Below are 19,232 nucleotides of genomic sequence, written 5' to 3' on the forward strand. Positions count from 1 at the left end.
GCAAAAGTCCTTAAGCAGCCTGAAAAGGCTCAGCATGATCTACTACCTTACCTCTATAGTCATCCTCTAGCCACTCCCCCTTCATTTTTCCCAAGCTGAATTCCTTCCTGTTCCTACTCAGGGCCTTCACATATGTTGGCCTCTTTGCCTAAGATGCTCTTCCCCCTACTCTTTACCTGGCTGTCCTCTAGTTACCCTCAGGTCTCAGCTTTCAAGTTGACATCCCCATCTCCACCTATCTAGGCTAGATGCCCCTCCTCTGTGCTCCCATAGCTCCCTGTACTTCTGTATTTCTGTATCCTAGGACTTATCACTGTATTATAGTTGCCTAGTTACTTGCCTATATCTCCCACTAGGCTGTAAGCACTGTGGGCAGGGACCGTGTTTTATTCCCTGATGTTTCGCCAGGGTCTAGCGCAGTGCCTGGCAAATAAAAACACTCAGTAAATATTTGCTGTATGAATGACTGGATGATGGAGGTCAGTGGGCCCAACCCCCTCTGGGGCCTGTGTTTTAAGATCCAATGCTATCCTGGTGCTAGCCTAAAGGGCAAACAAAGCTTTGGCTCCTACTGGGGCTGGGTGAGGAGAGTAGGCCCTCAGATTCTTCCTGAAACCTGTGACTTCAGCTATCTGGCCCCAGCTCTCCTGAAATGATAGGATTTTGGTGTGTAATTAGACTGAACGTTTCTCTACCCAGACCACCCTCCTAGAGTCCCCCACAAATTGACCTCACTGGGCCTGCTTTTATGAAAGGTTTATTCCTAGTGCTAGGTCCCAATCTTCCAGGGCTCTAAGCACAATTAAACTGGGTGGGTAGGTGAGGGGAGACCCATTCAGATGCAGGGCCAGAAATGGGGCTCCCCATATCCCCACCCCTTTGGTCCCAGTCCCCTTCTCTGCAATGGGCACGCATTGAGGAGGGACAAAGGATATTGGAGGCAACATCATTGGCCCAGGGGAGCCCAAGAAGAGCTGCCATTGGCTGACAGGGCCTTTTGAGGCTCTGCCATTGGTCAGGGGGCACACCCCAGGAACTGGGATAGGCCTGAGGAGTGATGCCATTGGCCAGGGAGTGGTTTTTGTCATAGCCTTTGGCTGTGGAGTGGAAGGAAAAGATCTGGGAATGAAGCCCAGTGGCCAGGAAGATAAAGGACAGGGCAGCAGCTGCTGGGCCTGCAGACCTCCTGTCAGGCCCCAGCCAGGGAAAGGGAACCCAAGCCAGAGCGCAGGTGGCAAGGGATGTCCCATGTCCAAATCTCCCCCACCCTGGGACTGCCCCTCCCAATGTCCTTCTTGACAGCCAGGCTGGGCTGGAGTGGCTCACTGCTCCTCTAGCCAGGAGGGCTTCTCAGCTCCTGGAGGCCGCAGCTTGATGTTGAACTGCTGCAGGGTCTGCTCCAGTTGTTTCTGGTTCCCAGCAAAGTAGGCTGACACAGCATTGTGGAAGAGCAGCAGCTGCTTGTGCATCACCTTGATCTGGGGGTCCAGCAAGGTCAGCTGAGACTGGACTGACACCCTTCCTGAGGGGCTATGAGCCTGAGCCCAGACCAGGGGCACATGGACTCTGCTCTGATGGTGCTTTTGGAGTGGGGGCTGACCTCCATCAAGGGAGCCAAAGGATAAAAGCCAGTGTGATAGGAGAAACCTGACTTGATTGGCAGGGCCAGAGGTTCTGGCACCCAAGCTCAAGGGGTGGATTTTTCCCAGTTATGCTCTTGGGATCAGCAGCCAAATCCTCCAATAGAAAAGGGCCAGGGATCAGAGGGAGGGTGACGGGAAAGGTCCAGGGGTTGAGCGGGCTGAAGGAAGATCCCACGCCTTAGCCAGGATGCATTTCCCCATCCAATAATGGGGAGGGGTTTTTTTTTGGTGGTGGGGGGGTCAGTGTTACAGATGGGAAGGTGGGCTGGGTCAAAGGGGTGGGGTTAGCACCTTGTTTTCTTCCAGGAACTTGAGCTTGATGGCCACATCTCCCCGCAGCTTCTCATATTTGTCCCGATGGGCCTGGAAAGTGGCCTGGGCACTCTCAAGTCGACCACGCATCCCTGCGTCACGGGGGCCTAGGCTCAGCTCCTCTAAGTCTGTCCGGTAGGCATCGTATTCCAGCCTGGGGAGGGGGTGATATGGGCTGGTCTCCACCCCTTTGCCCATCACACATACTCTCCTTTCTTTTCTCAATTCTTATGCCCCTAAAGCTCAAACTTCCACCCATGCCAGCCAACGCCCCAAACCCTAGGCCCTGCCAGTGCCCACACCTGGCAGCCTCATACTGTTTGACAGTCATGAGTGTGTCTTCCATGGTCTTGGTTACCAACGTGTTGATGCTAGAGACAAAGAAGTTCACAGCCCCTAGCAGTGTCTCTCCATTCTTGCACAGCAGCTTCTGCGTCTCTGCATTGTAGCCAAATTCCTCCTGAGGGCAGAAGGGAGGGACAGGCCTTGAGTAACAGTCGGGGCTGTAGGGCCCTTCTTTCCCCTCCTCTCCCGGGAGGAACCAGCCATTGAAAGTGGAACAACCCAGCACTGCCTCCAGCAAGGCTCCCTCAGCCAGAAAGTTAGTGGGGCTGCCCTGGGGATGCCTGGGGCAGGAATGTGGGAGTAAGGGCCTCAGATGAAGTTCACAGGACTGGAGTAGGGAAAGCTAGTGCAGCAGGCAAAGAAGGGGCTCCAATTAGGCTGAGCACTGAAGGCATTCCTGTCAATGCAGAGAGGGGTACTTGTGAGGCACCTGGTGTGCCGCCTGCCCCACCCCCTCCAACTTCTGGACCTCCGTACAAGCCCCTGCCTCCACAGGTGGGTGCTGCTGGGGGCAGAGCTGGGCCCGCCCTGGAGGGGTTCTCCCTCTGGGCTGCAGGAGGGAGGGAGGCTGAGGGGTGACTGCCTGGCGGGCCCGGGCCCAGCCCCCCCACCCCCCACCCTCTCAGGCCTGGCTGAGGCACCTGAAGCTCTGGGGACTTCTGGCTGAGGTCAGCAAAGGCGTCCCCTAGTGCATGCTGGGTCTGCAGCAGGCTGTAGAGGTGGGCTGTCAGTGCCCGGCCCAGCTGCAGGACACTCTCATACTTGCGCTTTGTCTCACGCAGCAGCTCAATCTGCAGCTCTAGCTCCAGGTCCACAGTCCGGGAGCCTCGGCCAAATCGCTCTGATAACAGCTGCTTTGTACACTGATTGGGAAGTGAGGGAATAGGTCAGAGACCCTAGCACCCTGTCCTCCCAAAAGGTACCTACCCCAGCATCCCCAGGCTCCTAGTCTCAGCCATAGGTGGGACATTAGGATCTGGAAGATGGGGAAAAGGTACCCAGGGGAGTTTGGGGGAAGGGAGAGGTGCTTGAATCCCACCTTATATGTGTTGATGCCCCATTTCTTGACGATGTCAAACTTCTCTCCAGCGATGCCCCGAGCCACCTCATCTCCGGGGCCAGCAGGAGTGGTATTGTGAGATGGATGGCGGCCAGACCCTAAAGGATCAAGTTCTCTGACACCAGCCTCTCTCAGATACAATCAGACACCTCTGTGGTTCCGCCCATACTTCCCTCCCAGCACATGAAAATGACTTCCCTGAAGAAGCAGAAGCTAGAGACAATTAGAGTCTCCTACTCACTAGGAGGAACTCATACATTGTGCCCTGAGACCCAAAACCCAATATACATCCGGCCTCCTTCTGAAGTGGCGGTGGGGATTGAAGGAGGGAAGAGGGAGTTGCTAGTGTACAGAGGTAGAGAAAACAGCAGGAAGTAGGCTGAGTATGGGGTGACTGATCAAGGATAGTGGGTCCGTCAAACAGAAAACCCGGCTGACATTCCCATGTGGATACTAGTCAGTGTGAGATTCAGAGCTGTTTGTTCCTCTAAATGTTAGAGTCTAAAGTAAAACTCTGAGAAGCCTCACAAAGTTCCAAATCAGATTCAGGCTCCAGAGCAGGCAGGGGAGGCCTGTGAAACAGAGTTCTTTGCTTGACTTAGGTGGTGACAGCAGAGAAAGGACAAGTGGGGCTAAATGACAAGTGGGAGCAGATGGACAACTCTGGGAACTGGGCTTGGGCTGAGATTCCATAGGGTTCATACTAGCAGAGGTTCCCAGGATCTCCAGACATAATTCAAGCCTTCTTAGACATACTCTATGCTCCCTAGAACCACCACTCTCTCCCTCTCCGCTCAAGCTCCCTGTCCTGTTCTGATCATTCATACCTGTGGGGATGAGTCCATCACCAGAGCCCCCATAGCCACCAGACACAATGCTGGTTTCATTGAGGTTGGGTCCTGACACCATCACCTGCTGGAGGTCCTATAGGCCAGAGAAGAGGGGGGCTTCAGGAACATAGGGGCAGCTGAAGCATTTGGGGGGTGAAAACAAGCTTGGATTGAAGCATCATAGAGAGAGCACACAAGGGAAGTCTGCACAGAATCAGAACAAAGATTTGTAAAAAGATTGAAGGGAGATAGGTAAGTTAGGGGGAGGCTACTGGAATAGGGATGACAGTTCAGGGCTTATGAGTTGGGATTCCTCAATTGAAACAAAATGAAGAATCAAACAGAAGCACCTGCTCCAGCCCATCATCCTCAGGAAGCTGCCCAGCTTCACCATTCCCGTGGATGGGGATCTCCATTGTGGCTGCCTTCCCTAGGATCCCGTCCGTCATGGCTAGCGAAGGGACTGGAGTCAAAGTCTCTACCCCAGCGCCCTGCAAAGCCCAACACAGACAGTTCTGGAAACTGGCCAGTACTCCAAAGAGGAAGATCTCCCCTGCCATTTCAGAGGCTGTCCCAGGGTCTCAGTGTTCTGGGGTTTGGCCACTACTCTTCCCTGAAGTGTATGTATTTCTCCCCTCCAAGGTGCGTATGTGTAACACGCACACCCAGCCCTCAGGTGTGCCTGACCTGAGGTCATGTTCTCATGAACCCCCCCATCCTACCAGGACTCTGGTGATCATTCATGCATTCAATCACTCAAAGGACATTTAATGAGTGCCTACTATGTGTCATGCACTATTTGAGGCAATAGAGATACAGCAGTGAACAAGAGAGATAAAGTCTGTGCTCTCAAGAAGCGTATGCCCATGCAGGTGTTTCTCCCCATCAGGAGATGAACTCCTTTCCCAGGGCTCAGGTGTGTACCCCCATTCAGGTACGTTCACCACTGCTTGGCCTCTCACACTCCTTTAGTGTTTCTTCCTCTTTCCTGCAGGGGGTCTTCCCCTCCTCCATCCCATGCACCTCCTCTTCCTCGGGCCCTCCCCCCTCAGGCCTTAGTTGAATCAGTTGGTATAAGTTCCCGACCTCTGGGAAAAGCCTTTTTTTCCCAGTACATAGGTAGGTGATCCCTTCCAAAGTCAGCTATGTCTCCCCAGGTGTGTGAGTCTCCGCCCTCCCCCCATACACCTGGGCATCAGGTGTGTCCTCATCCTTCCCCAGGGTTCAGAGGCATCTTGCCCCCACGTCAGGTTCGTGCATTCAACTTGCCCTCGCCCATGCACGTCCCTCTCACCTCGGGCCGGGCCGCTCTTCCCCTCAGGGCGCCAGGCCCGGGCCGCGCGGGGACCTCGGGCTCCAGTTCCTGTCGCGATCCTAGCAGCAGGTCAGGGACTCGGCGGAAGTGACGTCCTCTCCCGGGCAGAAGAAGCCGGCCACGTCGCAGATTATGAGGGCGGAAGTGACGCTAGCATCTGGGGGCAGGGCTAGCCTGGAGCCAACCTCTCTGTCCCTGGGGAGCCACGAGAGGTCACTTCCGGGGCGTTACCGAGAAGCTGTGAAGGAAGTGACGTAGGGCACGCGCCGGGGGCGTGATGGAGCAGCAGCAGCAACAGCAGCAGCAGCAGCAGCAGCTCAGAAACGTGAGTGGGAGCTTTAGGGCCATGCGTCATGCGTTCAGCTAGCATCCCTGTCTGCATGGCGGGAACCCCAAGGAACCAGGCATCAGAGGGCTGGGAACGTCGGCCCATGGGGTGCGGTCCTGGGAAAGCTCGGGCGGCGTGGCCTTGAATTGAGATGTGGCCCCTCTTCGCTGAGTTCCTTGTCCCCCTTCTTCCCAGCTGCGGGACTTCCTGTTGGTCTACAATCGGATGACGGAACTCTGCTTCCAGCGCTGCGTGCCCAGCCTGCACCACCGAGCTCTGGATGCTGAGGAGGTTAGTTGGGGGAACTGAGTAGGGAGATTACCCTCGATCCTCAGAATTAACCGTAGACTGCTTCCCTCTTCCGCCACTTCCCCTACCTCTGGCCCTGGCCTTTCTACAACCCTCGCCCCTAGGCTGGGTATGGGAAGGAAGGAGACGGACCTGACAAGACACCTTTGGCTTCTACTTCCACCCTGTCTTCCTTCCAGGAGGCCTGTCTGCACAGCTGTGCTGGGAAGCTGATCCATTCCAATCACCGCCTCATGGCCGCTTACGTGCAGCTCATGCCTGCCCTGGTACAGCGCCGCATCGCAGACTACGAGGCTGCCTCATCTGTGCCAGGTGTTGCTGCTGAACAGCCCGAAACCTCGCCATCAGGGAGCTAGCCGTCCCCAACCCCGGGAAGGGAGGCACGGGATGGACCCTCAAATTTAAGGAGCCAGTGGACCTTGGGCTGGGTGCAACCTGTATATAGAAAGTGAAGAGTTGCCTGAGAGGTGGGTACTGTTGCTCCTTTTCCTGGAGCTAATAAACCCACTTTTACTCTGTTTGGTTTATAGTCTGGGCAAGGAAGCTTTGCCCACTTGATTGGCACCATCTTTATATTCTGTAAGGATGCTTCAGCCCTGGCAGCAGAGAAATTGCCTTCAACGTGTAGAAGGAAAACCTCAGCATTCCCAGGCACCTGGTTAAAGCGACGTCTGTGGGTACAATTTTAAGACTGGTAATAGCGACAAGAAGTTGGTTTCTGCCCAGATGACAGAAAATGGGAACTCTGTCTAGCTGTCCTTAAATCTGTCTGACTTAAATGGCTCACTTAGAGATATCTAAGGACAGCAGATTAAGAATCCACAGGGCTTTTAGGCGCTACCTCCTGGGAAGTCAGTAGCCTCAGACAGAGATGAAACCTGTAAGAATTCTGGGGTGTTCTGGAACGTCAAACACTTCCTCAAGTTGTTACTTAATATTTTCTGTCTTCTTAGGATGAGCAGTAAAATTTTTAAACAAAGAAGGTCTGTGTGCTTGTCTTCAGGAGCAGTCAGAAAGGGGAAAACTTGTGGAACCATATTCTGCAATACAGTCAGACTCGAGGGATAAAAACCTAAGGGAGAAGTAGATGGTGATGGTTATGGGAAAAAAAGGAAGAAAGCCAAATCTTCAGGACTTCTTGAATGTTACCTTAATGTCTCACTGCTTGTCTGAAATGTCCTGATTCCATCTCTTAGTCTACCCCACATTGTTCCCACTGTGCCTGTTCTGTGATTTCTAATTTCAACCTGTCTGTTCTTTCCTCGTTATTTCCCTCCATGTGGAATTTACTTCTGTATTCAGCAATCTGAGTGGCCTATACATTACTGAATTTTCTTGCCATTTTTGTGTCCTTTTTGTATCAGCTGTTTTAACATTTCTGTTCCTCCATTCACACTGCTAGAGAAAAAGCTGTGTAGTGAATGCCACTAAATATTCAAGGTCTCCAACCTCAACCAAGCCCTCATTACAAACAAGCAACCCTTTGTGAGTTCCTGGTCTGTTTGCTCTCCTAATCACTACGTCAGTTATTTTACACCTTCATTGCTCTCCTTAATCCCCTACCTCACCCTTGACTATTCCCCATCAGGTGACCATGTTTGATTTTTAAAATGGAAGTAGAACTTCTTAGACATTGGCTCCCACAGTCATTAAAAAAAAAAGAACGAAATAAAAGAAAACTTACAACCATCCACAAAGCAGATGTTTTCTCTCCTGTACAGATCAGGACGTTGAAATTCTCTGGTAGCAGACCCTGTCTGAAAATGCAGACCTGTCTTTAAATTCTTTTACTGCACCAGGCTGCCTTTCAAAATATCTGTTGAGCACCCACTTTTTATAGGTTCTGGTCTTGGTATTATCCCCACTTAACAGATGAGGAAGCAAGAATTGAGTATGTACCAGAAGCCCACCTTATACACAGTTACCTATTGAGAAAAGTGGCTCTAATCAGCTTTTTGCCTCATTAGCTGAACAAACCTTGAACAGAAAGGTTTGCTATGACCCTTCCTTAATAAAAAAGTTGTTGACCAGGAACTTTCCTACTGAGTGGCTTCATGTCTGCCCAATAAAGGTCTCTCCTTGAAAAGTGTAAATGCAGGTAAAGCAGCTTGTGAATTTTGCAATTCCCAGAGACAGGAATGCGGACCTGAGATATTGTTCTGATGGTGGGAGGATTCTTCTACATCGATATTTATGTATATCCCTGCAATAAACTTCCATTGTGAATTATCTATGTTTCCATGTCACATAATTAGTAATTGCTGGAGAAGGGCTAGGAACACAGATCTGTCTGACTCTAAAGCCTATGTCCTTTGAACTTCCAGAGCTTATATTTGCCTGCTCATCTGCAGTCAACCTTTCCCTAGACATGGAAAGACAAGTGTCCCTCAGTCTGATCCACCAAGACTTTTTAATCTCCTTTCCTTTCTGTTTATAAATAGGTTCAATACTTACGAAAAGAACCTTATTCCTACTATCTGTCTTCCTTTGTCACTGAAATCTCCTTCAGGTCTTACCATAACGTCTTAGCCATTGGTATAATGAGCAATGTGATGTTTCAAGCACAACACGAGGATAAATGTTGACAAAGCTTTATCCCTTTATCACAAACACTATTTGAGACAGGGTTCTTGCTATTGTGGCTTCAGAACTTAACTGCCTACTCCTTTGCAAAGTCTAATTCCTTTGAGCCTATTCAACTATACCACTCTCATTACTTATCTGTAGTAACTGCCACTTTCCTACTTTTCCTCTACATAGCTAGCCGTTGGTCTTCCTCTTGATACTTTAATGTTACACAAGACAGTCCTTTCAGTGTTTTTGTCTCTTAGTTCCTTGACCCAATCTCTAATGATTTCTACTGTCTCAGCTACTCTTACTTACATCCTTTCCATTGTCACCACCCCAAACTGCTCCATCTTCAAAACACTATTACTTGCATCTTATTCACTGACTGTATTCCTTCCACTTTGTTTATTGAACTATTCCTCTACCATTTTTTTTTAATTTCACTGCAGCATTCAGACCATTGCTTCTACATTCTCTCCATTAACACCTTCCTGTCTTTAGATTCCTGTCGAGCTTAAATTCTAGTCATTCTTGGGACTTTGCTGGTCGTCCAGTGGTTGAGACTCTGCACTTCCACTGCAGGGGGCCTGGGTTCAAACTCAGCTCCCGAACGCCATGGGGCGTGGCCAAAAACAAAGTCCTTATTAAATTCTAGTAATTCTTTTGGAATAGGCTAAATTTCCTTCCCTCTCATTTCTTTGTTGGACTTGGGTAAAATGAAACATTTGTGCCTGCGTTTAGACATCTAAAAACTGCCCAAGGTAATGACTATAGAGCAGATTTTTATCACTATGAATCCATGGTTATCAACTTCAAATGGAGTCTGAGGCCCTGTAATCCCACTAGATTTTTCTAGTCGTCTTTCCTGTTCCCTGCAATGACTATTTCAAACCAATATTCCTTTTTTTTTTTTTTTTTTTTTTTGAGAGGCCACTGTTGTGGCCTCTCCCGTTGCGGAGCACAGGCTCCAGACACACAGGCTCAGTGGCCATGGCTCATGGGCCCAGCCGCTCCGCGGCATGTGGGATCTTCCTGGACCGGGGCACGAACCCGCGTCCCCTGCATCGGCAGGCGGACTCTCAACCACTGTGCCACCAGGGAAGCCCTCCAATATTCCTTTTTTTAATACAAATTTATTTATTTTATTTATTTTTTGGCTGCGTTGGGTCTTCTTTGCTGAGCATGGGCTTTCTTTAGTTGCGGTGAGCGGGGGCTACTGATCATTGCGGTGCGTGGGCTTCTCATTGCGGTGGCTTCTCTTGTTGCGGAGCACAGGCTCTAGGCACGTGGGCTTCAGTTGTGGCACGTGGGCTCAGTAGTTGTGGCTCATGGGCCCTAGAGCGCAGGCTCAGTAGTTGTGGTTCACGGGCTTAGTTGCTCCACGGATCTTCCTGGACCAGGGCTCGAACCCATGTCCCCTGCATTGGCAGGCAGATTCTTAACGACTGCGCCACTAGGGAAGCCCCAAACCAATATTCTTAAGCCTCTTATTATCCCCACGATTCTCTTCACTTTCTGCAGGTAACCTTATTCTAACTTCATAGGCAAAAGTAGAAGCTATCAGTTAGGAGCTTCCGCAACATCTTGCAACTCAAAACTTGGTCACCCATCTACATCTGCATCATTCTCTCCTCTTTCCCTCCCGTCTAAACAGAACAAGTATCCCTCTTATGGCCAGTGCCTATTCCTGTGCACTGAATCCTAGTCCTTCCTTCTTTGGAGATCTCTGACTTTTTCCCACTTTACTAAATTCTCATCAGTGTTTAAGCATGCCAAAGACTCCCGTTACAACAAACAAACCACTCTACCTCACAGGTACCGTCCAGTTTTTTTCCATTTTACAACTAAACTCAAAACGGTGGATACTTTGGTCTTCTCCATTCCCACTTCTCTGCCCACTCTATTTTGACTTCTGTAACCTTTATTCTATTGAAATAGTTCTTCCTGAGGTCACCCTAGCTCACCAAGTGACCTTCATATCCCTAAATCCAGTGGTTATTTCCTCAGCTTACTTCACTTCTTAGTGGCATCTGGTACTATCGACTTGTTCCTCACGGACACTCTCACTGGTGTCTGTGATTCCACTCATGTTCTCACTACTACCTCTGGCCACATCTTCTTAGCCTCCTTTGCGGGCTTACCCACCTCCAGCCATTAAATCTAAAAGTTTCTCAAGGTCCTGTTATTTCTCTAATTTTTCTGGGATTGTTTCATCCCCATTTTGAGCGTTAGTCACTGATAATTCAGATCTCTCCTGTGAGCTACTCAATTTGACATCTCCACTTAGGGGTTTCAAAAACATCCCAACTCAACATGTTTCCTCATAAACTTTCCTCCTATGCCTGGTACTCAACCAGTTGCAGAAACTAGAAACCTCACTCATCCCTTCACTCAATTACCAAATCCTATCAGTTTACATTTCTAAAAGTCCCTTGATTCTGTCTGCTTCTCTTCATATTCACAATCTCCCACCAAGATTATTGCAATTCCTGCTTCTTCCCATATCCACTTCTGCACCCCTCCAATCTGTTGTCCATTCATTGGCCAGAAGACACAAACTGATGCTTAAAACCTTGCAGTAGCTTCCCATTAGGATTCAAAACTGACATTCTACACATGACCTACAAGGCCCTGCATGATCCAGCCTCCCCCATCCCGCCCCCCACCCACTTCAGCTTAATCTTGTCAGTAACTGTCAAACACTGGACAGTTAATGCTGTTTGTTGAACTGAATTGAATGGAACTGAACCACACCTCACTCCCTCTCTGTATTCTAACCACTCTGGCCTTTCAGTTCCTCTAACCAGTCATACCCTACTCCATCTCAGGGCCTATCTGCTGTCTCCTGACTTGGAATGCTTTCCCCCTTACTCTCCCTACCTAATTTCTACTCACTCTTGAGTACTTAGTTCAAATACTGTTTCCTCAAATAACACTTCCCAAACTCCAGCTCCCATAAATGCTTATGTTTTTGGCATGTAGCACTTGTACACTTGGTAATTATCAATATAAACCCCATGAGGTCAGAGTCCTTGTCTGTACTGCTCACAGTTGTATCCTCATTACAGTGCCTGACACATAAAAGTGCTTGATAAATATTTGTTAAATGAGCATCTTTCAGTCTCTTCCTAGCTCAATCATGCCACCTTTTATTAGGGCTTACTCTGATTACCCTTTTTAAAATTGCAACCCATCCTCCCCTCGGACATTCCTGATCCTCTTTTCTTCCCACAGCACTGTCACTTCTCACATACTGCATAGTTTACTCATTTTGTTTATTATTTGTGTCCTCCCCCACTAGAATGTCAGCTCCATAAATCAGGAATTTTTGTCAGTGTTATTATTTAAATTGGTGCCCAAACACAATTGATACTCCACAAATATTTGTTGACAAATGAAGGCAAGAGAGAATATTACCAGAGCAAAGGTCTAGAGCTTCGCTTTAGAGGGAGGAGGATCATCTCTTATTGGTAACAGGAAGGAGGGAGGAATGGATGAGATCAGATCTAAGTAGTTTTTTGATTTGGTTTTGGAAGATTGAGAGTTCCTTTTAAATAGCTTGTGTAACGGTTAGTTTTATGTGTCAGTTTGGCTAGGTTACAGTACCCAGTTATTTCATCAAACATTAATAATAGAGGTATTGCTGTGATCGTATTTTATAGATGTGGTTAACATCTATAATTAGTTGACTTTAAGCAAAAGAAACTTCCCTCAATAACGTGGGTGGGCTTCATCTAATTAGTTGAAGGCCTCAAGAGCAAAAACTGAGATTTCTCAGAAAAGAAATTCTGCCTCAAGATTGCAACATTAACTCCTGCCTGAGTTTCTAGCATGCTGACCTGCCCTACAGATTTTGGACTTCCCAGTGCCACAGTCGTGTGAGCCAACTCTACACACACACACACACACACACACACACACGCACGCACGCACGCACGCACGCATATATATCTTTCTTCCTCCCTCCCTCCCTCCATTCCTCCTCTGCTTTTTTTCTCTGGAGAACCCTGACTGATACAGCATCTACATTTTTTTTTTTAAGTTGGAAGTGAAGTTATCATCAGAGAGTAAAGCCAAAGAAAATGGAAGGTGGGAAAGTACAGTAGAATGTTTGAAATAGTCATTGCACAGAATGAGAGAGTGAACTGACAAAAGGAACATAATTAGATTATTAGGTAGTGTTGAAGGCTCAGTAGAGGTTACTGAACAGAATTCCCTTTTGGCTTTGTCTGTCTGGAAAACTTTTTTTTAATTGAAGTATAATTGATATACATTGTTATATTAGTTTCAGGTGTGCAACATAGTGATTTGACATTTATGTACCTTATGAGATGTTCACCACAGTAAGTCTAGTCACCATCTGTCACCATTTTAAGTTATGACAATATTATTGACTGTATTCCCTCTTCTGTGTATTACATCCCATAATTTATTTTATAACTGGAAAAAAGCTATTATTTTAAGGCCTAAAACTTTAAGGCCTACCTGTAATTCTTCCTTGCCCTTTCCAGGAAGGATTCTTATTTGTGCCCTCATTGAACCCTTCTTTGTCTCGTTCACCATTACGTCCCCAGCACTTGGTAGAGTGCCATAAACAACAACAAGAGCACATAGCTCACACAAATCAGTTATGTCACGTGTGTATTATCTACCAGGCTCTAGTCTAAGCATTTTATATACATTAACTCATTTAATTCTCACAACAACCCTGTAAAGTAGGTACTACTGTTATCTTCATTTTACACAAAAAAATAAGATTGCAGTAAAATATCCCATGACTAGCAAGTGGTGGAGTCAGGTTTTCAATCCAGTCAGTGTGACTTCCAGAGTCTGTCCTCTTTCTCACTAATGAAGATTGATTGCTATACATTTATGCATTTGTTCCACAAATACTTTCTGATCACCTACTCATGGTGCCCAGCACTAGGGGCTGGGGGTACAGCAGAGAGCAGTCAGAACCTGCCACCGTGGAGCTTATACTTCTAGTCAGGGGAAACAGACAATAAGCAGTTAAGTAAGTATTGATATGAGAAGGTAATAAGTGCTATGCGGAAAATTAATGCAGGGTAAGAAGGATAAGGAAGGTGGGGAGAGTGTTGCTGTTTTAGGCTGGGTTGTCAGAGAAGAACTCACTAATGAGGTCTCCTCAAGCAGAAACTTGAAATGAGGGAGGAAGCCTTGTGGACATCTGGAAAAAGAGTGTTCACTGTGGTATCAGCCTCTACTTGGCCATAGCATCCATTGTCCCCTTCTTCCTTTACTAATAGAACCGCTGACTTTAACCTGGGCAGATGGTGGCTGAAAATAAAGATCAGATTTTGCAGCTTTCCTTGCAGCTAGGTGTGTCCATGTGATTGAGTGATGCATGCATTGCCAGGTTGTGCCCTTAAGGGTAAGGGTATGCCTTCTCCTACTCTTTCCCCCATCTCACTACTTGGGATGGGGCCCAACACACATGGTGGCGAACTGTCTTGGACCTTGAAGATAAGGACCACTTTCCTAGAGAAGGCAGAACAACTAAAAGGCTGCCGTATTAGCCCTGGAGTACTTATTCCTGGACAGTTGTGTGAGAGAAAAAGTAAGCTTCTATTATGTTTAAGCCATCGTATTTTTGGGGTCTTTTTGTTATTACAGCATATGTGTAGTAGACAGAATGTTAACATGGTGCCCAAGATTTCCCACCCCCTGTGTACACACCCTGTATAATCCCTAGGACTGTGAATATGACAGATTTTACTTCTGTGATTAGGTTGTATTATATGACATACTTGACTGTAAGAAAGGGGGATTATCCAGGTGGGCCTGGCCTAACCACATGAACTTTTTAAAAGCAGGGAGTTTTCTCTGGCTGGTTGCAGAAGAGAATGTCAGAAAGACTTGAAACATAAGAAGGATCTGAGGCGCTGTTGCTGGTTTGAAGATGAAGGTGCCATATGGCAAGGAAGACAGGTGGCCTCTAGGACCTGAGAGTGGCCCCTGAGGCCCAGGAGGAAACAGGGACCTCAGTCCCACAACCGCAAGAAACTGAATCCTGTCAACAACAAGAATGAGCTTGGAGAGGATTTTCCCCCAGAGCCTCCAGACAAGAGCTCAGCCCAGCTGACCTTTCAGGCTTATGATATCCTGAGCAGGGAACCCAGTCAGGCCATGCTGGGCATCGATGTACAGAACTGTGAGATACTAAATGGATGTTGTTTTAAAGCTGCTTAGTTTGTGGCAATCGGTTACACAGCCACAGAAAACTTCTCTGTCTTCTAAATGAACCGTAAGCAGAGATGTACTGTATGAAGGCTCTAGGGGGTGGGGGGTGGAGCATGCTCAGTGTGATCCAGGCACAGAGGAGTGGTATGAATAGGGATAGATGGGCAAAAGCCCACAGAGGTAGCAGCCAGCTGATGAGATAGCAAATTGTAGGCTGTGTAGGACTTCGGCTTTCCTGAGGGAATGAGATGATAAGGCATTAGTGAGTTTTGAGCAGAGGAGTGATAGGATCTGCCTGTATTTGAAAAAGGTCACTGGCTGCTCTGAAAAGAGCAGATTGTAGGGGCAAGGGAGGAAACAAAGAGACCAGTTAGAAGTCTATGGAATAATCTAGGTGAGAGGTGATAGTGGCCTAGACCAAGGTTTAGCTCTTAGGGTGGTGAGAAATAGTTGGATTTTGGATATATTTTGAAGCTATAGCTTAACAAAATTTGCTAAAGCATTAGACATGGGATGTGTGTTGGGGGAGAGGGGAGTCAAAGGTGATGCTAAATTTTGACCCAAGCAACTGGAAAAATGGACTTGCTATTTACTGAGATGGGGAAGACAGTGAAAGGAACAGGTTTGTTTGGAAGGGAGGCAGTTAGGAGTCTGGTTTTGGACATTTTAAGTTTTTAAGTTTGGGATTCTTATCAGATTTATAAAGCAGAGGTGGGACTCTATCACGTGCTGAATTTCTATTCATTGTTAATCATTCAGGTGTTCCCCCCACCTCCAACCCCAATTTTGAGTTCCCTGTGATCAAGGAGTTTGTCTTGTTTGGGTTTTTTGCAGGGGGTGAGGTGGGCTAGGCGGATACGTGCGAGTGTGTGTTGGGTTGGGGAGTGTCCCAAAGACAGCTTGCTGGTGCCCGTGGCAGCTTACAGGCTCAGTAATAGATAAACAGGCACGTGCATTACACCTGCCCACGACACCCTTAGGATTGCGACTTCCCCAAATCAACCACGTAGCTCTTTCCCAGACCCTACCGGTCAGACGGCCTGTTCCCAAGGCCGGCAGGCAGCCTGTAGGTTTGGCCTAGGCTCGGCCCTCCCCCCTAGGCCCCGCCCCTTTCTGGCTTCGCCCGAGGTCTCAAAGGCGGCTCGGGCCTCAAGCGATCCAGTAACTGTTCTCACCGCTGGGAGGGGGTGGGGCTGCGGGTGAGTTTGCTGCTGAGGGTCAGCTTCCTTTCGCACCGCTCCCCGCACCGCCCCCAAGACAACGGCTCTCTCCACTGCCCCCAGGCATGTCCCCTTCTCCTGCGCTCCTACGCATCCTCCTCCCCTCCGTTCCCCCCCCTCCTCTTCCTTCTTTCCTCCTCCTTCCAGCCCGGCCCTCTCCGCTCTACCCCGCGCCCCACTCCATCCAACCAAGTAGTTCTCTGTACCCACGCCTCTGCTTTCTGTCCTCAACACATCCCTCAGCCCATGGGCAAATGGGACTGGGGCTTCGCTGCCTCTGAGTGACGACGTGTTCCTCCCTTCAGGCGATCGCCAGGCTCCAATCCCAGTGACAGTTCCCTGCTGTTCTAAGGTCCTCTGAGTGAGCCCTTTCGGTGTGTGTGTCTACAAGTGATCACACGTGTGTGTGCCAGTCTCTGGGTGGAGGTGGCTGTGTGTAGAGCGAGCCTGTGCCTAGGACCCAAGTCTAAGTTCATCCATTTTTCCAGCAGGCACTTCCCCATGAAACCTCACCAGCAGATACCGCTCTCTTCCCTTCCCTTGCCTCCTGTGCCCCTTAGGCCAGGTGAGGGGACAATGTTCCGGGCAGTGGGAAGGGACTTTTGTGCAGGGAGGGCCCTACCTCTGTCCTGGGCCTGCTTTTTACCAGTCTTTGGGGGAGTCTGTGGGGTCCGTTGAGGGTCTCAGGAAAGGCCCTCTGCTGGTCTAGCTCTGCCCTGCAGCTCCATCCATTTTCCTGTCCTAAATCCCTCCCTTCCCCTTTCTCCCAATCCCTTTGACCCTGCCCAGAGCCTAAGCCCCCTTCTCTTGCCCTCTTTTGGGCTGAACTAAGCAGGTGAGATCCAGCAACCAGGAACCTGGAACTGGCAGTCGGATCCTGAGCAGTGGGCAGGGTCAGTTCGACAGCAGTTGAATGCCTGGCTCCTCTTGGTCTCGGATGAAGAGGCGTCATCGAAAGCCCTTGAATCTCGGCACTCTGTAGGTGTCCTAGACAAAGCAGAGCAGCCCTGGGCCTGTCAGGGAAAACAGAGGCAGTTTCTGAAGGCAGTGACTCAATCAGGGCGGCCTGCAGTGCTGGAGCTCCTGGTAGCTGAGCTCCAAACTCTGTTCTCAGCAGTGCTGCAGGATGGCAGCCCTGCAGCTTGGTACTACATGTACGCAGTGCTGGGTCTGCTGCCTCCATATCGTGCGCTGCTTGTTGGTCGCCTTGATTTGCTGCCTTTCCTGGAGCGGCTGTACCGCTGGGCACTCTGGGTCCAGGCCCAGCTCCAGCTGGACCTGCTAGGTGCCATAGGCCAGGCCTTTCCCCGAGACACCTCTTTGTTAGAGGGCACCTCCCATGTTGACTGCTATCCTCAGAAGCATAGGTTCCATCACGGGCCCCCATGCCCAGCCTGCCCTTTTGTGCAGGCCCGGTGGGGAGGGCAGCAAGTAGAGGAGGGGCTGGCCACATGGCTACGACCATTGACACTGCCTGAGCTACAGCACAGCCTGGGTATTGTTGGTACTGAGGTGGCCCTGGAAGAGGCCCACTGGCTAGATGGCCTTAGCCTCCTGCCCTTGGCACTAGCGACGGACATCCCTGTACAGTATGAAAGCAGTGACAGTGACAACGCAGAAGAGGAGCCTGTCGGAAGAAGAGAGACTAAGTAAGTGAGGGACCTAGTCTGGGGCTTTGAGCAAAAGAGAGAAAGAACCCTCTTCCTTTCTGTCTGCAAAATAAACCCAGTGGTCTCAGTGTTAATCCACATAAGGAAATGCAGAAATGAATGCAAATCAAAAGTCAACGATGAGGAAGCCAAAGCTTCAGACAATAGCTTGAGTTAACAGAGTTTCTAGACTTCTTTTTCATATAGTGCTTAGTTGTTTTTCTCACTTGTTCGTAATCCCTGAGTCTTGCCTCTGGGCCTACCTAGTGCTGGGTGCTGGATGTTTGATCCAGGTCCTTCCCTCGGGATGCTCCTAGGTGAGTGCTTGTCTGAGGACCCTTCCCACTCATGTCTGTGTGAACTAAGCCAGCTCCAAGGCACATTACATTTGGCAGCACTGACAGATAGGACTTTCATTCTGATCTTCCAGAGCCTTCTTCCTGCCCTGTGAGTGAGGGGATCCTGGCCCCTGGAGTGGTGATTTTCTCCCCAGTCTGGCTCTCACTGCTCTCTTCAGGGTTTCAGAATGCCTACAGAGACCCCCTCTTCTGAGAGTTCTCTAACTCTAATCTTGGAATTTCTCCCTGTCCTTTGGCCAGCTTGTCTGTGACATATTCACTGTCTGGGAAGAAGGGTAGTTTTACCTTTAATCTAGCTTGGCTTTCTCAATTTTTGCTCTAAGTTAATGGCTGGGTCAAGTTTTTCCTGAAATCTTAATGGTGGGCAGATAGGCAGGCTCCTGGGGGCCTGATGACAGGTGGCCAGTGCCAACAGCATATGCCTTCAGCAACCCCAGCAGACTCTTCTTTTCAAAGATCTTCCCTGTGCCCTAAGTATAAGTCTCCTTTCCTGGGGGAACCTAACTTGAGTGAAAAGGGGCTGAGATGTTGGCAAGAAGCCAAGTTCTTTGTCCACTCTTTGGAGCTGGTGGTAAACCTCTGAGGCCTAGCTAATGTGACTTAATTTGTACCATGTTCCCCAGGACTGGCCTCCCAGGCATTGATGCATTCAAGAAGTATTATTGGTTATCTAATATATGTCAGGAACTGCTAGATGGTGAGGATACAAAAGTGGTAAGATAGACTCAAGCTCTTCCCTGGGGTTTTACAGCTTAGTTAAGGGAGATAGATGTTAAGTAAGTTGATTTAAGTAAAATATCATTACAATTTGTGTTAAGTGCTATAAAAATCAAAGAACACTGCCTTTCCCCTGGCTGCTCCTCTGGAGTGTGTGTGTGTATATACACATCAGAGTTAGGGGAAAGCACATCAGAGGAGTTTGGGTTTAGATTAGGGTTAACAAAATATCTTGAAGATTAGGAGGTGAAAGAAAGAGGAAAGTTTCAAGGAGGAGGGAGCAGTCGGTAGTGTTAAATGCTACCGAGGCAAGTAAGAAAAATCTGAAAAATACTCATTGAATTTAGCGATAAGGAAGAGGTTGGTGAGAGTGGTT

The 19,232-nt window shown here is 48.9% G+C and overlaps 3 protein-coding genes across 4 annotated transcripts in view; 2 read left to right on the top strand and 1 right to left on the bottom strand.

Moving 5' to 3' along the window:
* Window positions 1–741: 741 nt before the first annotated feature.
* On the bottom strand, window positions 742–5,595 carry ARFIP2 (ARF interacting protein 2). 2 transcript variants are annotated; one of them, XM_082626795.1, is made up of 8 exons: window positions 5,485–5,595; window positions 4,541–4,681; window positions 4,188–4,284; window positions 3,340–3,458; window positions 2,942–3,163; window positions 2,258–2,415; window positions 1,935–2,109; window positions 742–1,478 (listed from the first exon to the last, which is right to left on the bottom strand). In XM_082626795.1, exons 2-8 carry the CDS (start codon window positions 4,637–4,639, stop codon window positions 1,323–1,325), a joined length of 1,026 nt encoding a protein of 341 aa, XP_082482921.1. In that variant the 5' UTR covers window positions 4,640–4,681; window positions 5,485–5,595; the 3' UTR covers window positions 742–1,322. The 2 variants fall into 2 exon arrangements, with proteins under 2 accessions (XP_082482921.1, XP_082482920.1); XM_082626794.1 differs by lacking the exon at window positions 4,541–4,681 and having other exon boundaries at window positions 5,485–5,590.
* A 154-nt stretch (window positions 5,596–5,749) lies between these two features.
* On the top strand, window positions 5,750–8,342 carry TIMM10B (translocase of inner mitochondrial membrane 10B). Its single transcript, XM_082626466.1, has 3 exons — window positions 5,750–5,830; window positions 6,029–6,124; window positions 6,322–8,342. The coding sequence occupies exons 1-3, from the start codon at window positions 5,783–5,785 to the stop codon at window positions 6,496–6,498; spliced, it is 321 nt and encodes a 106-aa protein (XP_082482592.1). The 5' UTR covers window positions 5,750–5,782; the 3' UTR covers window positions 6,499–8,342.
* A 2,984-nt stretch (window positions 8,343–11,326) lies between these two features.
* The window catches only part of DNHD1 (dynein heavy chain domain 1), a gene marked incomplete at both ends in the record, with an annotated part of 66,105 nt that continues 58,199 nt past the window's right edge, over window positions 11,327–19,232 (top strand). The window contains 6 exon segments of the mRNA XM_082629373.1: window positions 11,327–11,394; window positions 14,698–14,872; window positions 16,012–16,110; window positions 16,279–16,412; window positions 16,692–16,696; window positions 16,967–17,780. Of these exon segments, the coding sequence (XP_082485499.1) occupies window positions 11,327–11,394; window positions 14,698–14,872; window positions 16,012–16,110; window positions 16,279–16,412; window positions 16,692–16,696; window positions 16,967–17,780 (1,295 nt within the window).

Source organism: Mesoplodon mirus (genome assembly GCF_964341445.2).
Source record: "Mesoplodon mirus genome assembly, chromosome: 7".
NCBI lineage: Eukaryota > Metazoa > Chordata > Mammalia > Artiodactyla > Ziphiidae > Mesoplodon > Mesoplodon mirus.

Excerpts from the sequence above, each read along its gene's own strand:
- ARFIP2 (XM_082626795.1), bottom strand. The coding sequence starts at position 4,639 with ATGACGGACGGGATCCTAGGGAAGGCAGCCACAATGGAGATCCCCATC. Across the intron at positions 3,164-3,339 it reads GGGGCATCAACACATATAAG|TGTACAAAGCAGCTGTTATC; the intron begins GTGGGATTCAAG and ends CTTCCCAATCAG. Across the intron at positions 2,110-2,257 it reads AAACAGTATGAGGCTGCCAG|GCTGGAATACGATGCCTACC; the intron begins GTGTGGGCACTG and ends CCCCCTCCCCAG.
- TIMM10B (XM_082626466.1), top strand. The coding sequence starts at position 5,783 with ATGGAGCAGCAGCAGCAACAGCAGCAGCAGCAGCAGCAGCTCAGAAAC. Across the intron at positions 5,831-6,028 it reads AGCAGCAGCAGCTCAGAAAC|CTGCGGGACTTCCTGTTGGT; the intron begins GTGAGTGGGAGC and ends CCTTCTTCCCAG. Across the intron at positions 6,125-6,321 it reads GAGCTCTGGATGCTGAGGAG|GAGGCCTGTCTGCACAGCTG; the intron begins GTTAGTTGGGGG and ends TCTTCCTTCCAG.